Source organism: Pleurodeles waltl, chromosome 10 (genome assembly GCF_031143425.1).
Source record: "Pleurodeles waltl isolate 20211129_DDA chromosome 10, aPleWal1.hap1.20221129, whole genome shotgun sequence".
Classification (NCBI taxonomy): Eukaryota; Metazoa; Chordata; class Amphibia; order Caudata; family Salamandridae; genus Pleurodeles; species Pleurodeles waltl.
In genome coordinates this window covers 5,435,226-5,456,696 of record NC_090449.1, presented here as the reverse complement: position 1 = coordinate 5,456,696, position 21,471 = coordinate 5,435,226, and the positions used below count along the sequence as shown (strand labels likewise).

At 55.0% G+C, this 21,471-nt stretch overlaps 1 protein-coding gene across 4 annotated transcripts in view; it reads right to left on the bottom strand.

The window, feature by feature from the left end:
* The window catches only part of PRICKLE3 (prickle planar cell polarity protein 3), a 99,020-nt gene extending 80,626 nt beyond the window's left edge, over positions 1–18,394 (bottom strand). For 2 of the 4 annotated variants that reach the window (XM_069209310.1, XM_069209309.1), the window contains exon 1: positions 17,561–18,394. In XM_069209310.1, coding sequence (XP_069065411.1) covers positions 17,561–17,605 — 45 coding nt within the window. In that variant the 5' untranslated portion in view covers positions 17,606–18,394. The remainder of the gene's footprint in view (positions 1–17,560) is intronic. The other 2 variants (XM_069209312.1, XM_069209313.1) reach the window with 1 other exon arrangement.
* Between the last annotated feature and the right edge of the window lie 3,077 nt (positions 18,395–21,471).

The window sequence follows — 21,471 nt, the reverse complement described above, 5'->3', positions numbered from 1 at the left end:
AAGAGAGAGCAGAGGCCAGGTACTTCCTGCTCCTGTTACAAGAGAGAGCAGAGGCCAGGTACTTCCTGCTCCTGTTACAAGAGAGAGCAGAGGCCAGGTACTTCCTGCTCCTGTTACAAGGGAGAGCAGAGGCCAGGTACATCCTGCTCCTGTTACAAGGGAGAGCAGAGGCCAGGTATTTCCTGCTCCTGTTACAAGGGAGAGCAGAGGCCAGGTACTTCCTGCTCCTGTTACAAGAGAGAGCAGAGGCCAGGTACTTCCTGCTCCTGTTACAAGAGAGAGCAGAGGCCAGGTACTTCCTGCTCCTGTTACAAGGGAGAGCAGAGGCCAGGTACTTCCTGCTCCTGTTACTTCCTGCTCCTGTTACAAGGGAGAGCAGAGGCCAGGTACTTCCTGCTCCTGTTACAAGAGAGAGCACTGGCCAGGTACTTCCTGCTGGGTAACAGCTCGAGGCAGGGGAGCTCCTCTCTGGGAAGAGCACGTGGAAGGGTCCCTGGACAGGGTGAGAGGCAGGCTGAATGCAGAGGCCAGATTGAGACAGCTATGCTATGCCATGCTGTTCCATGCTATGCCATGCTGTGCCATGCCATGCTGTGCCATGCTGTGCTATGCCGTGCCATGCCGTGCCGTGCCGTGCCATGCCGTGCTACGCCTTGCCATTCTTGGGTTTTTTAAAGTGCATGGCTCCTCGGGCCCTCCCAAAGAACAGCGAGGGCACCATCATGTACCCTGCTCCCTCGTTGAGCCTCAGGGGCACTGCTGTGCAACAGCCTACAGGGGGCGGAAGAACATGTTGGGCTCCCAGCATCCGAGGGAGAGGAGGGGACGGTTTGGCTGTCAGGTAGCACAAAGTGTGACTGTGATTGGATGGACGGCCGAGAGGCGGAGTATGGGGAGGGTCTGGGGACTGTCTCATTAGAGAGTGTTCTGGTGACAGTCTAAGAGGTGTTCACAAGTGGATCAGCCTCATGCCTGGGGTGCTACCCTCGGGATCCCTTTGTGAGGGGCTGGTGGTCACCCTAGAGTGGGCAGGAGGTGAGCGTTTGGTCCAGCCATTGGTCAGTCTCCCGCTATTAAGGATGGCCACCCAATACTCCCGCAGGACCTGTGTGGCTCTGGTCTCTGAAGGTGGCATGGAGCAGCAGACCAGGAAGAGGACATCAGCACAGCAGACCAGGAAGAGGACATCAGCATAGCAGACCAGAAAGAGGAGACAAGAAGAGGCGACAGCATAGCAGGTCAGGAAGAGGCGACAGCATAGCAGGCCAGGAAGAGGCGACAGCATAGCAGGCCAGGAAGAGGCGACAGCATAGCAGGCCAGGAAGAGGCGACAGCATAGCAGGCCAGGAAGAGGCGGCACCATAGCAGACCAGGGAGAGGAGGCACCACAGCAGACAAGGGAGAGGAGGCACCACAGCAGACAAGGGAGAGGAGGCACCACAGCAGACCAGGGAGAGGAGGCACCACAGCAGACAAGGGAGAGGAGGCACCACAGCAGACAAGGGAGAGGAGGCACCACAGCAGACCAGGGAGAGGAGGCACCACAGCAGACCAGGGAGAGGAGGCACCACAGCAGACCAGGGAGAGGAGGCACCATAGCAGACAAGGGAGAGGCCACAGCATAGCAGACAAGGGAGAGGCCACAGCATAGCAGGCCAGGAAGAGGAGACACCACAGCAGACCAGGAAGAGGCGACAGCATAGCAGGTCAGGAAGAGGCGACAGCATAGCAGGTCAGGAAGAGGCGACAGCATAGCAGGTCAGGAAGAGGCGACAGCATAGCAGGTCAGGAAGAGGCGACAGCATAGCAGGTCAGGAAGAGGAGGCGCCATAGTGTAGGAGGCTGGCCTGGCTTATAGTGGGTACCTTGTGGTACTTACACTCTGTACCAGGCCCAGTTATCCCTTATTAGTAGATTAGAGGTGTTCTAGCAGCTTAGGCTGATAGAAGTAGCTATAGCAGAGCATCTTAGGCTGAACTAGGGGACATGTAAGGGTCCTATAATACCACTTATATCACTTAGCACTATATCACAAGAAAACACAATACTCAGAGTTACAAAAAATAAAGGTACTTTATTTTAGTGACAATATGCCAAAAGTATCACAGAGGATATACTCCCTTAGGAGGTAAGTAATATACACAAAATATACACACAAACCAAAATCAGGTAAGTAAACAGTTAGAAAAGTAGTGCAAACACTGTAGTGCACAATAGAATGCAATAGGGAAAAATAGGCCTGGGGCATCACAAACCATATACTCCAAAAGTGGAATGCGAACCACGAATGGACCCCAGGCCTAGTGTAGTGTGTAGAGGGTTGCTGGGAGTGTAAGAAAACACTAAGGGTGTCCAAGATACCCCACCCCAAGACCCTGAAAAGTAGGAGTAAAGTTACCCTACTACCCGAGAAAGACAGTAAAGTCGAGATAGGAGATTCTGCAAGGACAACAACTGACTGTAAAGCACTGAAGACGGATTCCTGGACCTGAGGACCTGCAAAGGAAGAGGACCAAGTCCAAGAGTCACGCTAGTGTTCGGGGGGGCAGGAGCCCACTAAACCCCGGATGAAGGTGCAAAAGGGCTGCCTCCGGGTGGAAGAAGCCGAAGATTCTGCAACAACAGAAGGTGCCAGGAACTTCTCTTTCACTCAGAAGATGTCCCACGGCGTGCTGGAGGATGCAGACTTGTGTCCACGCAGAAAGACTGCAAACAAGCCTTGCTAGCTGCAAGAGTTGCGGTTGAGGATTTTGGGTGCTGCCAGGGCATAGGAAGGACCAGGGCGTCGCCCTTTGGGGGAGGAGACAGAGGGGACACTCAGCAATACCGAGAGCTCACGCAGAAGCAGGCAGCACCCGCAGAAGCACCTGAACAGGCGCTCAGAAGATCTGAGGATGGTGGTCGACTCAGCACAACAAAAGGGAGTCCCACGTAGTCGGAGTCCAACTCAGCAAGTTGGGCAATGCAGGAAGGAGTGCTGGGGACCCGGGCTAGGCTGTGCACAAAGGAAGTCTTGCAAGAGTGCACAGAAGCCCTAGCAGCTGCAGTTCACGCAGTACACAGGATTACTATCTGGCGTGGGGAGGCAAGGGCTTACCTCCACCAAATTTGGACAGAAGGGCCACTGGACTGTCGAAGACACTTGGACCCAATTCCTGTGTTCCAGGGACCACGCTCGTCAGGATGAGAGGGGACCCAGAGGATCGGTGATACAGAAGTTTGGTGCCTGCATTGGCAGGGGGAAGATTCCATCGACCCACAGGAGATTTCTTCTTGGCTTCCAATGCAGGGTGAAGTCAGACAGCCCTCAGAGCATGCACCACCAGGAAACAGTCGAGAAAGCAGACAGGATGAGGCGCTACAATGTTGCTGGTAGTCTTCTTGCTACTTTGTTGCGGTTTTGCAGCCGTCCTGGAGCAGTCAGCGGTCGATCCTTGGCAAAAGTCAAAGAGGGAAGTGCGGAGGAACTCTGGTGAGCTTTTGCATTCGTTATCTGATGAGATACCCACAGGAGAGACCCTAAATAGCCCACAAAGGAGGCTTGGCTACAGAGAAAGGTAAGCACCTATCAGGAGGGGTCTCTGACGTCACCTGCTGGCACTGGCCACTCAGAGGTGTCCATTGTTCCCTCACACCTCTGCATCCAAGATGGCAGAGGTCTGGGACACACTGGAGGAGCTCTGGGCACCTCCCCTGGGAGGTGCTGGTCAGGGGAGTGGTCACTCCCCTTTTCTTTGTCCAGTTTCGCGCCAGAGCAGGGCTGGGGGATCTCTGAACCGGTGTAGACTGGCTTATGCAGAGATGGGCACGATCTGTGCCCTTCAAAGCATTTCCGGAGGCCAGGAGAGGCTACCCCTCTCAGGCCCTTCACACCTATTTCCAAAGGGAGAGTGTGTAACACCCTTTCTCAGAGGAAATCCTTTGTTCGGCCTTCCTGGGACTGGGTTGCACAGGCCCCAGGGGGACAGAAACCTGTCTGAGGGGTTGGCAGCAGCGGTAGCTGCAGAGAAAACCCCGGAAAGTTAGCTTGGCAGTAACTGGGCTCTATGCTGAAGACCCAGGGATGCATGGAATTGTCCCCCAAAACGAGAATGGTATTGGGGTGACAATTCCTTGATCCTAGACATGTTACATGGCCATGTTCAGAGATACCATTGTGACGCTACATATAGGTATTGACCTATATGTAGTGCATACGTGTAATGGTGTCCCCGCACTCATAAAGTCTGGGGAATTTGCTCTGAACAATGTGGGGGCACCTTGGCTAGTGCCAGGGTGCCCCCACACTAAGTAACTTTGCACCTAACCTTTACTAAGTGAGGGTTAGACATATAGGTGACTTATAAGTTACTTAAGTGCAGTGGTAAATGGCTGTGAAATAACGTGGACGTTATTTCACTCAGGCTGCAGTGGCAGGCCTGTGTAAGAATTGTCTAAGCTCCCTATGGGTGGCAAAAGAAATGCCGCAGCCCATAGAGATCTCCTGGAACCCCAATACCCTGGGTACCTAGGTACCATATACTGGGGAATTATAAGGGTGTTCCAGTGTGCCAATCAGAATTGGTAAAATTAGTCACTAGCTTGCAGTGACAATTTCAAAAGCAGAGAGAGCATAAACACTGAGGTTCTGGTTAGCAGAGTCTCAGTGAGAAAGTTAGGCATCACACAGGGAACACATACATATAGGCCACAAACTTATGAGCACTGGGGTCCTGGCTAGCAGGATCCCAGTGACACATATCAAACACACTGACAACATAGGGTTTCCACTATGAGCACTGGGCCCTGGCTAGCAGGATCCCAGTGAGACAGTGAAAACACCCTGACATATACTCACAAACAGGCCAAAAGTGGGGGTAACAAGGCTAGAAAGAGGCTACCTTCCTACACATAGTAGACCAGGAAGAGGGGTAGGCACAACTGACCAAGAAAAGGATGCAGCGTAGCTGACCAGGAAGAGGAGGCACCATAGCAGACCAGGAAGAGGAGACGCACAGCTGAAGAGGAGACCGCTTAGCAGACCAGGAAGAGAGGTCAGCACAACTGACCAGGAAGAGAGGTCGGAACAACTGACCAGGAAGAGGAGACACCATATCAGACCAGGAAGAGGGGTCGGCACAACTGACCAGGAAGAGGAGACACCATATCAGACCAGGAAGAGGGGTCGGCACAACTGACCAGGAAGAGAGGTCGGCACAACTGACCAGGAAGAGAGGTCGGCACAACTGACCAGGAAGAGGAGACACCATAGCAGACCAGGAAGAGGGGTCGGCACAACTGACCAGGAAAAGGAGGTGCCATAGCAGACCAAGAAGAGGGGTCGCCACAACTGACCAGGAAGAGGAGGTGCCATAGCAGACCAAGAAGAGGGGTTGCCACAACTGACCAGGAAGAGGAGGTGTCATAGAAGACCATAGCAGACCAAGAAGCGGGGTCGCCACAACTGACCAGGAAGAGGAGGTGCCATAGCAGACCAAGAAGCGGGGTCGCCACAACTGACCAGGAAGAGGAGGTGCCATAGCAGACCAAGAAGAGGGGTCGCCACAACTGACCAGGAAGAGGAGGTGCCATAGCAGACCAAGAAGAGGGGTCACCACAACTGACCAGGAAGAGGAGGTGCCATAGCAGACCAAGAAGAGGGGTCGCCACAACTGACCAGGAAGAGGAGGTGCCATAGCAGACCAAGAAGCGGGGTCGCCACAACTGACCAGGAAAAGGATGCTGCGTAGCAGACCAGGAAGAGGAGGCGCCATAGCAGACCAGGAAGAAGAGACGCCATAGCAGACCAAGAAGAGGGCTCGGCACAACTGACCAGGAAGAGGATGCGGCGTAGCAGACCGGGAGGAGGAGATGCACAGCTGACTGGGAAGAGGAGACAGTGCAGTCGACTAAGAATACAACACGGCTACACAGAGCAAGCAGAATGTGAAGCCATGAGCAGGCAGGGCGGAGGCTCAAGTTATAGATGGCTCAGTGAAGTATGATTGGTGATTTCACCCTCATACTGTAACATCACTTTAACCTTTGGTTTTTGCTCAGTAAAGTACTGGGGCATATTCAGCCAACTCCCCCCCTGAGCACAGCTTTTGCCCGTGCGCACACAGAGGTTGGCTGCAGGGTGGGCTCTGAACTCAGGCCCTGCAGACAGCCAACCTCCGGGCTGAGTCCAGAGTCCCGTAATGGCAGTCACAACATGTTCCTTCATGTATCAGCTAGCCAACCACATCGATTTGTCCTCAGGGACACAAAAATGACTAATGGGGGAAAAAGGTCTCTAGGCCAACCAACTTAATCTATTTCCTTAACTGACAGCACCATGGGAGTCCTGCGGCACACACATGGGACCACCGTCTAGATATACCTACACTATGTCCTCAAGGGGCTGATTATATGGTTACACTGCAATGTTCTTTATCATTCATTTTTTATGTGATTATGCCCTCTAGGGGCTGAAATATTGTTACCTGACCATGTTTTTTCCAAATGCTATTTTTACTGTGGGGCTCTGTAGGGGCTGGTCAGACCATTACAGTGTAATGCGAAGTGAATGAAGGAACGCACAAACAGTTAATTTCTGATAAAGGTGTAATGTGCTGCACGGCTAAATACTTATAAGGCCCCAAATGTGAGGTTGTCATTATCATTTACAACGCCAAGAGCTCTAACTCTTGCTAATGCGAGACCTATTGCATTGCAAAAGCTTGTTACTTTTTTTCTTGTAATTGGGTCATCCAGATAACTTGTGTAATGCCTGAATACAAAACCCTTTCTCGATTTCCCCTGTTGATGTTTTCCCACTACATTTGATCTTTTACATTTTGATTAAATAAATGCACGAAACCTTCCATTTGGATACTACTTTGATATAATTGTTTATGGGAGTGGTGTTGCATTTTACTTAAGGCACCCCTGTTCCTTTAGAGTTAGTTTACTGCTCCATTCTAGGACACGCTACTTACTCCATGACACTACGCCACACCAATCGATGACACATCATTCTCCATTACGCCATTAACTTTTAGTCATGCTGAATAGTAATCTTACTAGTGTACGGCATGGCTAAAACATACTGGCAAAGGCAATAGATCTTGCATAGGCGAGACCTCTTGGTTTTGCCAATGCTTGTTTATAAGGTACGAACTCCAAGGCGACTTGCAATAGCCTTATGTACGCAGGGGGTATTGTATCCTATAGAATACTTGGTCACACCACCAAATTCCCCACAAACCAATTAAAACCTTAGTGCATAGCTTCTGTCATTCCTAGCTATTAAAGTAAAGCAGAAGAAAGAAAAGCAACATTCCATGTGTTGCTTTAAACAGCTGCATTAATTATGCTCTGTGACCTGATCTGCCTTTCACCTTGGCTGCTAGCTCTGGCAGAAGGCACTGTAATGTCAGAACTCGACTGTAATAACCTTGTAATAGTCATTTTCTGATGTCTTTTCTTTATAATCAGTGAATGTCTTTTCTTTACACGCTGTGACTTGGTGCATCACAAACAGCCGTTTCTAAAGAAATTAGTGACTGCAGTTTATACAGAGATTAGAGAATCCATGTTTATATAGCCTGTAACTCCAAGAGTGCCTTCAGTTGAAATGCTCCCAGGTATGACTGATGTGGAGCTGAGCTGCCCAAGATCACACAAAGGAGTAGAAGTGTTATTAGAACTCTGGTTTCCGAGCAGTTTACAACTGTTGTACCTGATCGCTTTTGATATCTCCAGTGTGGTTCCAACTGGCATGAGGTGAAGGGCATGATGGGGGTGGGGAGCAAAGGGTATGTTCTTCCTTTTTACCCTCCTACCTTTATTTGCTTGGTGCATGAAGATGCCAGGTTAATCAACCTGTTACTTTCACATTTGAGCTAATTACTTTGTGACTGTAAATAAACAATAAAAGATACTCTCAGACTGTGACAGCATGCCTTCCTTTCTCCCTATTTCACTCCAAACTATATGATTGTGTACATTTATCGGAGCCTGCAGTTTGTAAACAAGGAGCGATGTGTATGGGGTTGATTGAAAGTCCCCAAGGCTGTCCCTGTCCCCCCAGAAGTGTGTGGTCTCCCACGCCCCTGGGAGGATGCCAGGTGGGACTCACTGTGCGAGGGTTAGAGACCCAAAGCACCAAACGGCTCAATGTTCTGTTTGACGTGGTAAGTGTAATGTGACAGCACCAACCCCTCCCGGTAAGCCGCCCCTTGTGAGTACCGTCGCCGCATTACCCGTGCATAAGCGCCCCCGCGGGAGGCCGCAGTCATCGGCGCCCCCAGGCTGTACTGGGACTTGTTACCCAGGACACCTTCGGGGTCACCCTTTAGAACGAGGACGGGGTGGGTGGGCCGTTTCAGCTACTCCTTGAATTTTATAGGTCTCAGTTGCAGTGCTTGATTTGAGCCGGTGCAGGGCACTGGCACTTATTTCTGAGCACCGGAACTTATTTTTCTGCCTCAAGCATTTGCTGCGAGCAAAAGACACATATGGGAAAGACGGAGGAAGAGGAAAACGGAAAAGCGTCACAATGGGAGAAAGCAGAAAGCTGCAAGACTGAGCTGAAGGGGCAGGGAGTGGCTGTAAATGGATTAAAGACGCCCGAGATGGCTCCAGGATTACGCCGCCTCAGTATTCCGTGTTCACACATTTAATTGCAGCAGCCGCGTGTTTCAGAGGAGGGCTTTGGGCACCAGCACGCTTTTATTTACAAATTAAGCACTGAGGGCAGGTTAGGACCACCATAGGGGTGTTGGGTCCACCACCACGGGGCAGCAGCGGGTGGGTATTGGGGGGCGGACATTCTAGCAGCCCATCAACAGGTAAAGAGATTTTGCCTTCCTTGCCCTGAGCCCTGAAGTTAAAGCAGGCAGGAGGCGCTAGAGAGGGGGGGGCAACAACCAGTGCTTTCCAGGAGGCAGAGAGGCAGGAGGGTGGGGCAGCACAGAGCCCCCCGGGGTGGGGGGTGAAGGAAGGGGGTACAGGTGAGAGGGGAGCAGCCGCCCCCGGGGAAGGTGAAGTGTTTGTTGACGCTGATCACAGACAGGTGAGGGGGGTGTATGGGGGGGGGGGCGGAGCTCGCTGAGGAGGGGGGGGTCTCAGACAGGTGGCAGATGAGTGAGTTCCCTAGGGAGGGGGCGACTCCTGGGTTGGGTGCAGAGAGCAGAGATGGGAGTAGAGGGAAGGGGCGTGACCTGGGAGGGCGGGGGGAGGGGGGTGCGTGATTGAGTTCCCAGGCTGGGGGGTAGGAGGAGTGTGAGGGAGGGAGCGATGCTCCCTGGGGAGGAGGCTCCCCCCGCCCCACCAGGATCGAGTCACCAGCAGGCAGGCCCTGGCAGGAGGTGCCCTCCACACAATAGGGATCCAGGAAGCATGACTGGCACTCCCTGCCCCACCCGCCCCCACATGGCAATGTGAAACCACAGGCCAGGGAGTGTTATGTGTCAGAGCGCCCAGATCTGAGCAGGGAGAGGAGGGCTGGGGGGGGGGGGCACTGCAGGTGATAGAGGGGAGCACTGGCTGATGGCTCTGCAGGTGAAGGGCAACACTGGGTGAGGAACACTGCAGGGCTGGGGTGAGAGAGGGTCAGTGGAGGGGCCCTACACGACTGGTGGGAGGGTGAGTGGAGGAGCCCTGCAGGGCTGGCGTGATAGAGGGCGGGTGGGAGGGAGGGTCAGTGGAGGGGACTGCAGGGCTGGAGTGAGGGAGGGCTGGAGTGAGGGAGGGCCAGTGGAGAAGGGGCCCCTGCAAGGCTGGAGTGAGGGGGGGAGGGAGGGTCAGTAGAGGGGGGCCTGCAGGCCTGGAGTGAGGGAGGGTCAGTGGAGGGGCCCTGCAGGCCTAGAGTGAGAGAGGAAGGGTCAGTGGAGGGGACTGCAGGGCTGGAGTGAGGGAGGGCCAGTGGAGAGGGGGCCCCTGCAGGCCTGGAGTGAGGGAGGGTCAGTGGAGGGGCCCTGCAGGCCTAGAGTGAGAGAGGAAGGGTCAGTGGAGGGGACTGCAGGGCTGGAGTGAGGGAGGGCCAGTGGAGAGGGGGCCCCTGCAGGCCTGGAGTGAGGGAGGGTCAGTGGAGGGGCCCTGCAGGCCTAGAGTGAGAGAGGAAGGGTCAGTGGAGGGGACTGCAGGGCTGGAGTGAGGGAGGGCCAGTGGAGAGGGGGCCCCTGCAGGGCTGGAGTGAGAGGGGGGGAGGGAGGGTCAGTAGAGGGGGCCCTGCAGGCCTGGAGTGAGGGAGGGTCAGTGGAGGGGGCCCTGCAGGCCTGGAGTGAGGAAGGGTCAGTGGAGGGGACTGCAGGGCTGGAGTGAGGGAGGGTCAGTGGAGGGGACTGCAGGGCTGGAGTGAGGGAGGGCCAGTGGAGAGGGGGCCCCTGCAGGGCTGGAGTGAGGGGGGGGGGAGGGAGGGTCAGTGGAGGGGCCCTACATGGCTGGAGGGAGGGGCAGAGGTAAAGGGCGCTGCAGTCTAGGAGGGGAGATGAGGCTTCCACAGACCTGGAGCAGAGGGACGGTGAAGTGAACAAGCATTGGCAAACCCAATAGCTCATGGCAATCCAAAAGCCATTGGTGTTGTAGATGTCTTAGCATCTATAACACCATGACTGAAAGTCAGGTAAAAAGCCCAATGCTAGGGCGGCCACTTTGCTATCAGGTGCGGCAAGAGCAGCCCCTGGCAGAAGGAAATCTGCGCAAGTATCGCCAATCCGGATGAGAAAGTGGCCCTCAGCTGAGGTGAGAAGTTCCTTCAGCTGGCCTGCGTTACACACCGGGCTCTTCAGTCTGTCCATCCTAAGGTAGGATCTGGTATCTGGCGGCTGCCGGCCACAGCCCTGCAGAGCAGACTTGCTCTTTCTAGGGGTGCTCGACAGAAACACTAACACTCTGAAACCTAAATTCAATTATCCCGCCTGCTGAAATCTAAATCCCATAGGATAGAATGGAATGGAGGTTTTTGTGGACGGGATGTGCCTCATCGTTGTGACGGAGTGACCCGTCCGCCAAAAATCTAAATCGGCCCTTAAACAGTCTCGCTGATGAAGTCGATTCATCAGGATAATTGCTTCTTATGATGCCTTCAAAACATCTGCTATTGCAAGTACAGTTACCTCCGTGAACACGTTTCTGCTTCTGGGGTCATGGTTTCACCAGGCTGCGGCCTGCTTGTTACACGTAGTTTGGTGCATGATAAGTAGGATGAGATATTACTGCACTGGTTGCATCTGAGACGATTCTAGCACAGTTTGTGTCACGTTCATGCTAAACTCTCCCTCCTCTGCTGCACTAAGGCTTTATTGTTCTGTTTCTGAAACCTGTCCAATGGCTGCTTGGTTTAAGGCATAGGAAGTCCCTGACGTCATGAGACTGCTGGGTTTAGGAAGTCACTTGCCCCAGCCCCACTACTGCCAGAGAGCTTCCTAATCTTGCCCGGGACAGGGCCTGCTCTTTTCCCGTGTGTGCGTGAAGCGTCCCTGCGGGAAACCTAAGGCGCCAGCCAGGATGTCCTAGTGCTTGAATGTGGTGGCCACCCAAAGGCCTCTCTGCAGAATCATTCTGGGAGTTTCATTAGTAAATGCTTCTTGTTTGCACAGAAAATTAAAAAACGACTATTGCAAGGCCAGTCTGCCTTTGTACTGGCGGTACCCCACCTTCCGGGCAAGCAGAACGGGAGTGATGGCCAGAGCTGCTGACTTTTGAAGCAGGGGAACTGGATTGGAGTCTCCACGGCGCAACATCCTGTGATTCTCTGAATCACAAATATAAATTCCATGGGATATAATGTGATTAATATTTCAGCGGACGGGATATGTCACCGTTGGGATGCAGGTGCCCATCCACCAAGTTCTAAATCAGGCCCTTAATCTCCCGGTGCCCGTCTGTGAGGGAACTGATGCTCATACCTCCACGTCAAGTTTGTGCTATATAAAAAGGTTTAAAAAAAAAACCCTAACGCGTCTCGCAATATTCCTTAATTCTCATTAGCGCAGTTTAACATTCTATACACAGTTCAAGGCGCAGCCCCTGCGGGAGGAGAACAAGGGGCTTGTCACACACAAGCAGTATGGAGTGCTCACACAAAAAAGTAGCTCCTAAAACGGGAGCCGTGGATGGCTCAGTACCTGGTCCTTGCTCTGGGGGAGGGGGAAACACAAGAAGAGGCGTGAAGCATGCATGCCATGGACAAACAGGGAGGAGGGGTGGGAGCGACAATGGAGCGAGCAAATAGGAAGCCTATGGGTGGGCGGACGTCCACCCATTGAACACAACACGTCTCTTCGAGACAGCGCATGTGATGTCTAGCCGAGACCTAAAAACACAAAGGCCCAGTCAGCAGAGCTCTCGCACAGGCTATGCAGATTTGCCGGTCTGGGGTCTTAGACAGCACGTATGGCCCTCAAGTTACACTGATGCTTTTGCATCACTAACTAAACATTGCACAGATATTCCAAGTGAGTTGCCCAGGCTTACAGGGCATCAGCAGGGAGCTGGGAAGTGTTCACTTGAAGCCGAGGCCCTCAGTTGCCCGTATGCCCTCCACCTCGCTGAAGCCAGGGGTCTTTGGAACCCAAGGTCAGGGTGGTTGGTACGCACAGCTCAGGGGTGGTTGGTACCCACAGCTCAGCGGTGATTGGTGCCCAGACCTCAGGGTAGATGGTAGCCACAGCTCAAGGGTGGTTGGTGCCCAGAGCTTTGGGATGGGTGGTACCCAGAACTCAGAGATGAGTGGTACCCAAAGCTCAAATGTTGTTGGTGTGCAGACCTCGAGGGTGGGTGGTACCCAGACCTCAGAGGTTGGTGGTACCCAGACCTCAGAGGATGGTGGTACCCAGACCTCAGAGGATGGTGGTACCCAGACCTCAGGGGTGGTTGGTGTCCATATCTCTGGGGTGGTTCGTGCCCAGACCTCAGGCGTGGGTGGTACCCACAGCTGAGGAGTGCTTGGTACCCACAGGTCAGGCATGGTTGGTGCCCGCAGCTCGGGGGTGCTTGGTACCCACGGCCCAGGGGTAGGTGGTACCCACGGCCCAGCGGTGGTTCATGTCTATTTCTCAGGGATGTTTGGTGTCCACAACTCAGTGATGGGAGGTACCCATTCCTCAGGGGTGGTTGTTGTCAATTCCTCAGGGGTGATTGGTGCCCAGTGCTCGGGGAGGTTGGTACCCAGTGGTTACTGAGGTAGACCGGTTGTTACCTGTCTCTTGCAGAGTGCATGGTCACTCAGCCTTTATGCACGGTCTTTCTCTTGTCCTACCTCTTGTTTCTCACTGTCTCTTCCTCACTCTACCATGGGCGGTCACTGTATCACAACAGCTCTGTAAGAGGGAGGTCTCTGCACCCAGAGACTCCCACACAGACGCCCCCAGAAAGATGTCACTTAAAACAAATAATGCCCACCAGGGAGATGCCCGGGTGGGAGTTCACTGTTTATAGGATGGCGGGTACAGCTGTCCCATACACTTCTCTGGTCCCAAATGGCGCCCCACAGGGGTAAAACGCACCTATAATGCCTGCTTACTGCCCGCCCCATAATCACCTTCACAAACCCTGGAAACAAAAGCTCCAAGCGGGCTAAACTCGGACCACGAGATGTTGGTGCAGGTTGTCTGGGGAGGGGGAGGGAAAGGGCTGGAGATTCAGCCACCTAACACTACCTGCTCCACTGTCTGCAGGTGTGTGTAACAGATGAATGTGGCAGAGGTATGTGTGGGGGGTAGGTGGTGTTCTGCAGATGTGTGTGTGGGAGGTAGGTATGTGGTGGATGTGTGCATGTGTGTGACTGGTGTGTGTGGGGGAGGTGTGTTTGGGGCAAGTGTGTGGGTGTCTGTGGAAGGTGGGTGTTTGACCGGAGGTGTTTCTGTGGTAGGTGTGTGAGACAGATGTGCATGTCTGTGGCAGGTGTATGGTGTGTGGCAGGTGTGTGTGTCAGACGTTTGTGTCTGTGTGTGTTGCAGATGTGCGAGGTGGGACAAGTGTGTGTGAGCAGGCATGTGTGTGTATGACTGCAGGTGCTTGTGGGAGGAAGGTCTGTGGTGGGTGTGTGCATCTGACAGGTGTGTGTGTTGCAAATGTGTGAGGTGGGGCAGGTGTGTATGGGCAGGCAGGCGTGTGTGGGGGCAGGTGCTTGTGGGAGAGAGGTGGGTGGTGGGTGTGTGCATGTGACGTGTGTGTGCGTGTGTGTTGCAGATGTGTGAGGTGGGGCGGGTGTGTATGGGCTGGCAGGTGTGTGTGTGTGTGTGGGGAGGCAGGTGCGAGGTGGGTGTGTGCATGTGACAGGTGTGTGTCTATTATGGATGTGAGAGGTGGGACAGGTGTGTGTGGGGGCAGGTGCGTGCATGTGATAGATGTGTTTGTGTGTGTGAGGTGGGCAGATGTGTGTGGGCAGGATGGTGGGTGTGTGTGTGTGTGTGTGGAGGCCAGGTGCTTGTGGGAGGCAGGTTTCTGGTGTGTGTGTGCATGCATATGGCAGATGTGTGTGTGTTGCGGATGTGAGGTGGGACAGGTGTGTGGTGGGTGTGTGCATGTGACAGGTGTGATGTGGATGTGTGTGGGAGCAGGTGCTTGAGGGAGGTGTGTGGTGGGTGTGTGCATGTAACAGGTGTGTGTCTGATGTAGATGTGTGTGGGGAGCAGGTGCTTGAGGGAGGTGTGTGGTGGGTGTATGCATGTGACGTGTGTGTGTGTGTGTGCAAACAAGGGTGTGTGAAGTGGGGCAGGGGTGTGTGGGGAGCAGGTGCTTGAGGGAGGGTGGTGTGTGCATGTGAGAGATGGGTCTGTGTGTGTGTGTTGCAGATGTGTGAGGTGGGACCAGGTGTGTGCATGTGACAGGTGTGAGGTGTGTGTGCATGAAACAGATGTGTGTGTGCCTGTGTGTGTGTTGTGGAGGTGTGAATTGGGGCACTAGTGTGTCGGTCATGTGTGTCCGTGTAGGGCTGGTTATACATTAAAGGTTCTTTACTCTCAGACTCCGCCTCCGGTCCTTGAAATACTCACTCCTCAGCAGAGAAGGGGGCCGTGGAGACTCCTACACTGACCCTCACCCTGCCCGAGACTGACTCCCCGCCGCGGGGGTGGGGCCCTCGGCCTTATCGAGTACAAATAACTGCACCATGTGACCTTGGGAACAGCTCCAAGGAGTCCTAGAACTGACCCACAGGCCGCCTGAGACTGACCCCTCCCTGAGACTGACCCGTCCCGCCTGAGACTGATCCCCCCCCTCCCCGCTGACCACAGACCTCGACACACCGGCCAAGTCTGTAAAAGGAGAAAATACAACAAACTTCCAGCCTTGGAAATACCGACCTTATCCAGAGACAGACAGGCACGGGTACAAACAGGAGGAGACACTGACAGCTCCCTCCTGCACTCGGTGCCCTTTGTTAACCCAGGACCCAGATGCGACGGGTACAAACAGGGGGATATACCGACAGCTCCCTCCTGCACTGGGTGGAATCAGGACACACTGCCCTTTGTTAACCCTGGACACAGGTGCACAGTGCCCTTTGTTAACCCTGGACCCATGTGCAACATCTACAAACACGAAGGAAACTCACCCAGAGCAACACCGACAGCTACTTCCTACACGTGGTGGAATCAGGGCACGGTGCCCTTTGTTGACCCAGGTACAACATCTACAAACAGAAGGAAAACCTCACCCGGGGCAATACCGACAGCTCCCTCGTGTACTCGGTGGAATCATGACACTGTGCTCTTTGTTAACACTGGACCCAGGTGCACAATGCCCTTTGTTAAACCTGGACCCAGGTGCAACGTCCACAAACAGGAGGAAAACCTCACCCAGGGCAACACCGTCAGCTATCCCTTGTGTTCGGTGGGATCAGGGCACACTGTCCTTTGTTAACCCTCGACTCAGGTGCGCAATGCCCTTTGTTAACCCAGGGCCCAGGTACAACATCTACAAACAGGAGGAAAACCTCACCCAGGGCAACACCGTCAGCTCTCTCTTGTGTTCAGTGGGATCAGGGCACACTGTCCTTGGTTAGCCCTCGACTCAGGTGCACAATGCCCTTTGGTAACCCAGGACCCAGGTACAACATCTACAAACAGGAGGACAACCTCACCCAGGGCAACACCGTCAGCTCTCTCTTGTGTTCAGTTGGATCAGGGCACACTGTCCTTTGTTAACCCAGGGCCCTGGTACAACATCTACAAACAGGAGGAAAACCTCACCCAGGGAAACACCGACAGTTGTCTCTTGTACTCCCGTGCTCTTCTGGGGGTGGCCCACCCCAACACCCTAGCCTCCTACGGTACTCCCTGAAACTTCAAGTAATAGCTACTGTATACCTATCTGCAGTCCTTATCACAGCATAACGTCAACCATTACAGGCCTACTGGCTTCAACAAATGCTTTAGCTATAACGAAGCCTGGCCTACTGCCTTTGGCAGAACATTTGTTATAATGAACAGAGCAAGGCAGCGCAGAGGCTCTTGGAGTGACCTATTCAGGCCTTAGGTTTTACATTCTTCCCACCTGTCTCACTTTGAAGTTTTAAGGTTTTACATTCTTCCCACCTGTCTCACTTTGAAGTGTTAAGGTTTAGTGTTAATGTTTTATATTATTTTTTTTTGTTTTCCTGGAGACAGAAGGGCCTCCCCTGTACATCTAACTGGGATGTTTACAAAATCTCAATTCGCGCACAGGATTGTGGGTTACGCGACCAGTGCAGCTACATTTACATGATTTAGCGCCAAGAAGTCCTCGGCCTCTGTGTGCTTTATGGATAACTGGAAACGTAACATAATGTGGACAGAGCAGCAACTGCGGGACCCCAGGGGTCCTGGGTACCTACAGCTCACTGAGGCCTTCACGCCCTCCAGGCGCTAGGCCCGTGACGTCACTCATGCACCTGTTCACATTCCCGGAGGGAGATGACGTCTCTCCACCCTCTCAGCCTCTACTATGGCTGCCCTCCACCCCTCCCTGCCCCACTTACCCCTTGTCTGCCGGGGGTGCCCTCTCAGTTTCTGCCCCCATCCTCCACCCCCCTGCCACCCAAGCCCACTCAACCCTTGTCTGCCGGGGGTGCCCTCTCAGTTTCTGCCCCCATCTTCCCCCACACCCACATCCTCCACCCCCCTGCCACCCAAGCCCCACTCACCCCTTGTCTGCCGGGGGTGCCCTCTCAGTTTCTGCCCCCATCCTCCAACCCCCTGCCACCCAAGCCCACTCACCCCTTGTCTGCCGGGGGTGCCCTCTCAGTTTCTGCCCCCATCCTCCACCCCCCTGCCACCCAAGCCCACTCACCCCCTGTCTCCCGGGGGTGCCCCCTCAGTTTCTGCCCCCATCCTCCAACCCCCTGCCACCCAAGCCCACTCACCCCCTGTCTCCCGGGGGTGCCCCCTCAGTTTCTGCCCCCATCCTCCAGCCCCCTGCCACCCAAGCCCCACTCACCCCTTGTCTGCCGGGGGTGCCCCCTCAGTTTCTGCCCCATTCCTTCACCCCCCTGCCACCCAAGCCCCACTCACCCCTTTTCTGCCGGAGTTGCCCCCTCAGCTTCTGCCCCCATCTCTCAATAGCCACCCCTCCCTCCCCCACGCACCCCAGACCTCCTCCCAGCCCCACTCACCCCTGGTCTGCCGGAGGTGCGTCTCTTGGAGCCCCTGGAGAACATCCTCCCCCGGGGGTCTCGCCCCTGGTGCCCGGTGTCTCGGGAGCTCCTCTGCAGGGGACCGTCTCATGGAAGGGAGACTCCCGAGGGGCCGGTCTCATCCTCCGGCCGGGGCTCTCCCAGCTTCATCCATCCTTCGGCAGTCTGTCTCCGGGCTGTCTCTTTCAACAGTCTCTCCTTCAGCAGTCTCCCCAGGGCTGTCTCTCCTTCAGCAGTCTCTCTCGGGCTGTCTCTCCTTCAGCAGTCTCCCCAGGGCTGTCTACCACAGGCTTCGGACAGTCTCTCCCCGAGCTGTCTCTACCTCAGGCTGTCACTCCTTCAATCTCTCCCAGGTTGTCTCCCCCGAGCTGTCTCTTCTTTGGGCTGTCTCTACCCTTCTTCCAGGACCTCAGGTGTCTAGCTCCTGCGGGTCTCACCTTAGTTTTAGGGGCTCCACTCCGGAGTAGGTGTCTCTCACCCCAGGGGTCTCACTTTCCAGCAGTCGCTTTAATTTCAGGACACACTCTCGTCTGAAAAGTCTGTCGCCTCAGGGATGTGAACTTTTCTGGGGGTCTCTCTCGCCTCGGGGGTCTCGTCCGTCGTCTCTCTTGTCGGATGACCGAACTCTGTTCAGGGTCTTGAACTCCTGGGCAGAGCCCCCCAGTTTTTCTCTCCCAGGGGTGTCTAGTCTCTCCCCTAGGGAGTTATTCATCCCCCTCCCGGGTGTCTCTCCTCGAGGGTCTCTCTGGATGTCTCTCACACCCCTGAGCTCCTCTGACTCCGCTTTTCCGTAAACCTGATACGGGGGGGGGGGGGGGGGGGGGGGGGGAAGGCAGTGAGAGGGGAGGGGCTGAGAGGGGGAGGAGACTGAGAGGGAAGGGCAGTGAGAGGGGAGGGCAGGGCAGTGGAGACCAATGAGAGGTGACGGGGCAGTGGAGAGGGGGAGGGCAGTGAGATGGGAGGACGGCGCAGTGGAGAGCAGTGAGAGGGGATGGGACACAGAGAGGGGGGAGGGCAGTGGAGAAGGGAGGGGGGAGGGCAGTGGAGAAGGGGGAGGGGAGGGCAGTGGAGAAGGGGGAGGGGAGGGCAGTGGAGAGCAGTGAGAGGGGATGGGACACAGAGAGGGGGGAGGGCGGTGGAGAAGGGGGAGGGGAGGGCAGTGGAGAGCAGTGAGAGGGGACGGGGCAGTGGAGAAGGTATGGGACACAGAGAGGGGGGAGGGCAGTGGAGAAGGGGGAGGGCAGTGGAGAGCAGTGAGAGGGGACGGGGCAGTGGAGAAGGTGGGCAGTGGACAATGGATGGGCAGTGAGATGGGAGGGGAGGACAGTGAGGGGGCACTGAGATGGGAGAGCAGTGAGAGGGGTCGGGGCAGTGGAAGGGGAGGGCAATAAGAGGGGAGTGCAGTGGAAAAGGGGAGGAGAGTGAGATGGAAGTGGAGGGCAAAGCAGTGAGAGGGGACGGGGCAGTGGAGAGGGGGAGGGCTATGAGGGGTACCCAGAGGTGGGAGGGAGACCGGCTTAGCCTCCAGGAGGCTGCACTCCCAGGGGAGGGAGAGACAGGGGTCTCCCCCTTGAGGGAGGCTCATCTGTTGGGGGTGGGCTCAGCCCAGGTGGGCGGGGCGGATCCCATGGGGGGGAGGGGGGGGGGGCACAGGTAGGCAGGGCGGGTTTTCAAACCACAACCCGGGACAGGTCATAGACACAAAGGTAGGACTGCGGGGTGGAAGTGTCACCCCCCCCAGTTAGACACTCAGGCCGGTAGTGGGTGGGTTGTGCTTCTGGGTGGTCTTTGTTTAACTTCAGTCCGTTTGCACTCTCTACAGCCACACTCTGCAGGGACCTCTTCTGCGCTTTGCATTCTGGGACTTGTAGTTCCGCCCGTGACATTTATGTCGCGAGGCCGCACTTACCCGGGGCCGTGTCCCGGCTCGGCCCTAAGAGCCCGAGGCGAGCCGAGCAGTGTGTAATATGTAACTCACGCAAGAGACGTCATGAGATGTGAGAACTCAGTCTGTCCCTTCACAAGGGGGGGTCACTCTGGTGCACCAGAGCCCCCAGGGCCCGGGGTGTTCACCAGAAGGGATGGTTTCTAAACATGAAGCTATGAACACTCATGTCCCCCACCCCAGGGGTGACCGGGAGGGTCGCGTGTCCTGGGGGCCCCTGAAGGGAAGTTACATCTGGGTGGGCCAGTGTGCGCCCACTTTCCGACAGTTCTGGAGGAAGCCTAGGACCTGGGCTCCGGTGCCACTGCACCTGCTGCATCATTGGCAGGTAGCCCCCTGTCTCCTCTCCCCCCAGGCCCGAGCTCAGGTCCCACCCGGCATGCCCAGAGCTTTGTCTCAGACACTAGAAAGATAAGGAACATCATCTAAAGGTGCGTTTTTCTCCGTCAGTGCACAAGTAAAACAGCCATTAGGAAAACAAGGCACTATGACACGTATTCTAGAGATTCCCCGATGACCCCGACTGATCATTAAAGTAAACAAAAGTGACAAAACTACATTTGCCGGCATGGAGGAGGCGCTTAGTTGCTTTCTCTGTGGCCGCTTTTGCTGATACTTGGAGGGCCAAAGGTCATGTTTGGGTGGGCCTGGCCCACCCGCTAGAAGGGGCCTGGGGGTCAAGGTCCCCAGAGAAACCTCCTGGAGCTTAAACCAGCTTCAGTGGAGGACTTTCTACAGCGCACACCCTCAGCTGATGGGTTTCTAGGCGCTCTCAGGTGTGATGACGACACGTGAATGAAGAACTTGTCTCGGATCACATGGTTTGGTCCAAAGAGGACCCGACACACCTTCCTGATTTCAGATTGTGCAGCTCATCCACTAGCGGGGTGTCTCTTCAGACACTAGCAGGCTGTCTCTTCGGGCAGTAGCTGGGTGTCTCTTCAGACACTACCTGGCTGTCTCTTCAGGCACTACCTGGGTGTCTCTTCAGGCACTAGCTGGCTGTCTCTTCGGGCACTACCTGGGTGTCTCTCCAGGCACCAGCTGGGTGTCTCTTCAAGCACTAGTCTCCTCAGGCACTAGCTGGGTGTCTCCTCAGGCACTAGCTGGGTGTCTCTTCAGGCACTAGTCTCTTCAGGCACCAGCTGGGTGTCTCTTCAATCACTAGCTGGGTGCCTCCTCAGCCAGATCAGGGTGTCTCTTCAGGAACTACCTGGGTGTCTCTTCAGGCACTAGCTGGGTGTCTCTTCAGGTACTAGCTGTGTATCTCTTCAGGCACTAGTCTCTTCAGACACTAGTCTCTTCAGGCACTAGCTGGGTGTCTCTTCAGGCACTACCTGGATGTCTCTTCGGGCACTAGCTAGGAGTCTCTTCAGGCACTAGTTGGGATTCTCTTAAAGCACTGGCTGGGTGTCTCTTCAGTCACTAGCTAGGAGTCTCTTCAGGCACAATTGGGTGTCTCTTCCAGCACTACCTGGTTGTCTCTTCGGGCACTAGCTGGGAGTCTCTTCAGGCACTAGTTGGGATTCTCTTAAAGCACTGGCTGGGTGTCTCTTCAGTCACTAGCTAGGAGTCTCTTCAGGCACAATTGGGTGTCTCTTCCAGCACTACCTGGTTGTCTCTTCGGGCACTAGCTGGGAGTCTCTTCAGGCACTAGTTGGGATTCTCTTAAAGCACTGGCTGGGTGTCTCTTCAGTCACTAGCTAGGAGTCTCTTCAGGCACAATTGGGTGTCTCTTCCAGCACTGCCTGGTTGTCTCTTCGGGCACTAGCTGGGAGCCTCTTCAGGCACTAGTTGGGATTCTCTTAAAGCACTGGCTGGGTGTCTCTTCAGTCACTAGCTGGGAGTCTCTTCAGGCACTAGTTGGGTGTCTGTTCGGACCCTAGCTGGGTGCCTCTTGAGACACAAGCGGGGTGTCTTGTAGGGAAGTAGCTGGGTGTCTCGT